Genomic DNA, 1,515 nt, shown 5'->3' with positions numbered 1-1,515 from the left:
ATACTAACAGCTGTCTGAATTATTTTGGTTGATTGTAATCTATTACATACCTTTCTATCAAAATTATCTAACATTATCAAGATGAATTTGTTCTGACACAGTGTAACTCTGAGTTCTTGCCATATTTTATTACCATTTTCTAAACTATAGCGAATAAACTGTGATAATGTGAGAAATGTTGAAGGTGTCTGAATAAATTTTGGTTTGACTGTATCTGTTTGATAAATGAAGTTAACCAACTAACATTATACATACCCTTTTGGTTTCTGTACCCAATATTTAAAAAATGTACAAATGCAATAAAAATATTGGTATCGGTACTCGGTATCGGCAAGTACCAAAAATAAAAGTATCGGTATTGGACGAGTACTGGAAAAAGTGGTATCGGTGCATCCCTAACATTTAGTCATTTAGCAGACGCTTTGATGAGATGAGAAAATGAGAACAGAATTTTCATTCTGAACTATCCCTTGAATCTAATGCCCCTGGCTATTGATTTTTAATGTTTTAAATAATTCTACATCTTCATTTGCCTTCTCCTTTTTGTATTTGTTTACTGAATAGATTGAATTAACCCCAAAATGGTTCACAGGTCTGTTCCAATAGGATAATACAAAGTAATAAAATAATAGTAATAAAAATAATAAAAAGTTTTGTAGTTTGCTATCTTAACTATGCACAGTAATATGGTGGGTCAATATTATTCTTTTTATTTCACTTCTTTTGGACTGAAGCACTGCAACACCCGCTGACTGCAATGATAGAGCTTGGAATAGCCAGGACAATTTTTAATATAACTCCGACTGGATTCGTCTGAAAGAAGAAAGTCATATACACCTAGGATGCCTCGGGGGTGAGTAAAACACAGCCTAATTTTCATTTTTGGGTGAACTAACCCTTTAACACCAAAAGCTCACCTCTCATTGTGTGATTCTGTGGATGGATCCTCAATAAGGCCTAAAAGCTCTGGAGGGATGTACACGTCTTTCTTCTCACCATAAACACAACTGGGTTTTTCAGACCATCTTTGAGAAAGTTCCACTACAATAAGAGACATTTGTAATGTTCAAACATGCATTAACAGACACAACACATCTAAAATCATCTAATAGAACTACATGACATACATGATTTAATAAATGCTTTGATTTATGGGTAATTTTTCATTAAAGCTAAAAATACATATATATAGCAAAAAAAAAAGATAAAAACTGTAAAAACTGAGTTCAGGTGCTAATCTGGGACGGGGTACATGCAATGGAAATAATGAGAGACATCAACAGATCCCATTCTCTATCTGATTCTGTCTGCTGGCAACACTCACATATCGTCACGGGTTTCTTCTGTCTCATGGACGCTCTTATGATGTCGGAGCCATGGATCCTGTTTCTGTGTCTGTGATTCTTTGTCTCATAAAACCACTCCCCAGTCAAGTACTTCAGCCTGCTTCTGTCTCGCTCAGTCTTACGAAGCTGCCTGAAAGGACATCAAATTTATAAATAAATACACACATAC

General features: G+C 34.8%; 1 protein-coding gene across 4 annotated transcripts in view; it reads right to left on the bottom strand.

Moving 5' to 3' along the window:
- Window positions 1-1,515, bottom strand: part of sytl2a (synaptotagmin-like 2a) — a 17,356-nt gene that overhangs the window by 11,909 nt on the left and 3,932 nt on the right. For all 4 annotated transcript variants that reach the window (XM_016493563.1, XM_016493564.1, XM_016493562.1 and 1 more), the window contains 2 exons: window positions 1,325-1,476; window positions 918-1,041 (listed from right to left, as the gene is read on the bottom strand). In XM_016493563.1, the coding sequence (XP_016349049.1) occupies window positions 918-1,041; window positions 1,325-1,476 (276 nt within the window). The remainder of the gene's footprint in view (window positions 1-917; window positions 1,042-1,324; window positions 1,477-1,515) is intronic.

This window comes from Sinocyclocheilus anshuiensis, unplaced genomic scaffold (assembly GCF_001515605.1).
Source record: "Sinocyclocheilus anshuiensis isolate Anshui unplaced genomic scaffold, SAMN03320099.WGS_v1.1 scaffold694, whole genome shotgun sequence".
In the NCBI taxonomy this organism is placed as follows: domain Eukaryota; kingdom Metazoa; phylum Chordata; class Actinopteri; order Cypriniformes; family Cyprinidae; genus Sinocyclocheilus; species Sinocyclocheilus anshuiensis.
Note: the sequence above shows the minus strand (reverse complement) of the source record. Positions and strands in the feature narration are given on the sequence as shown.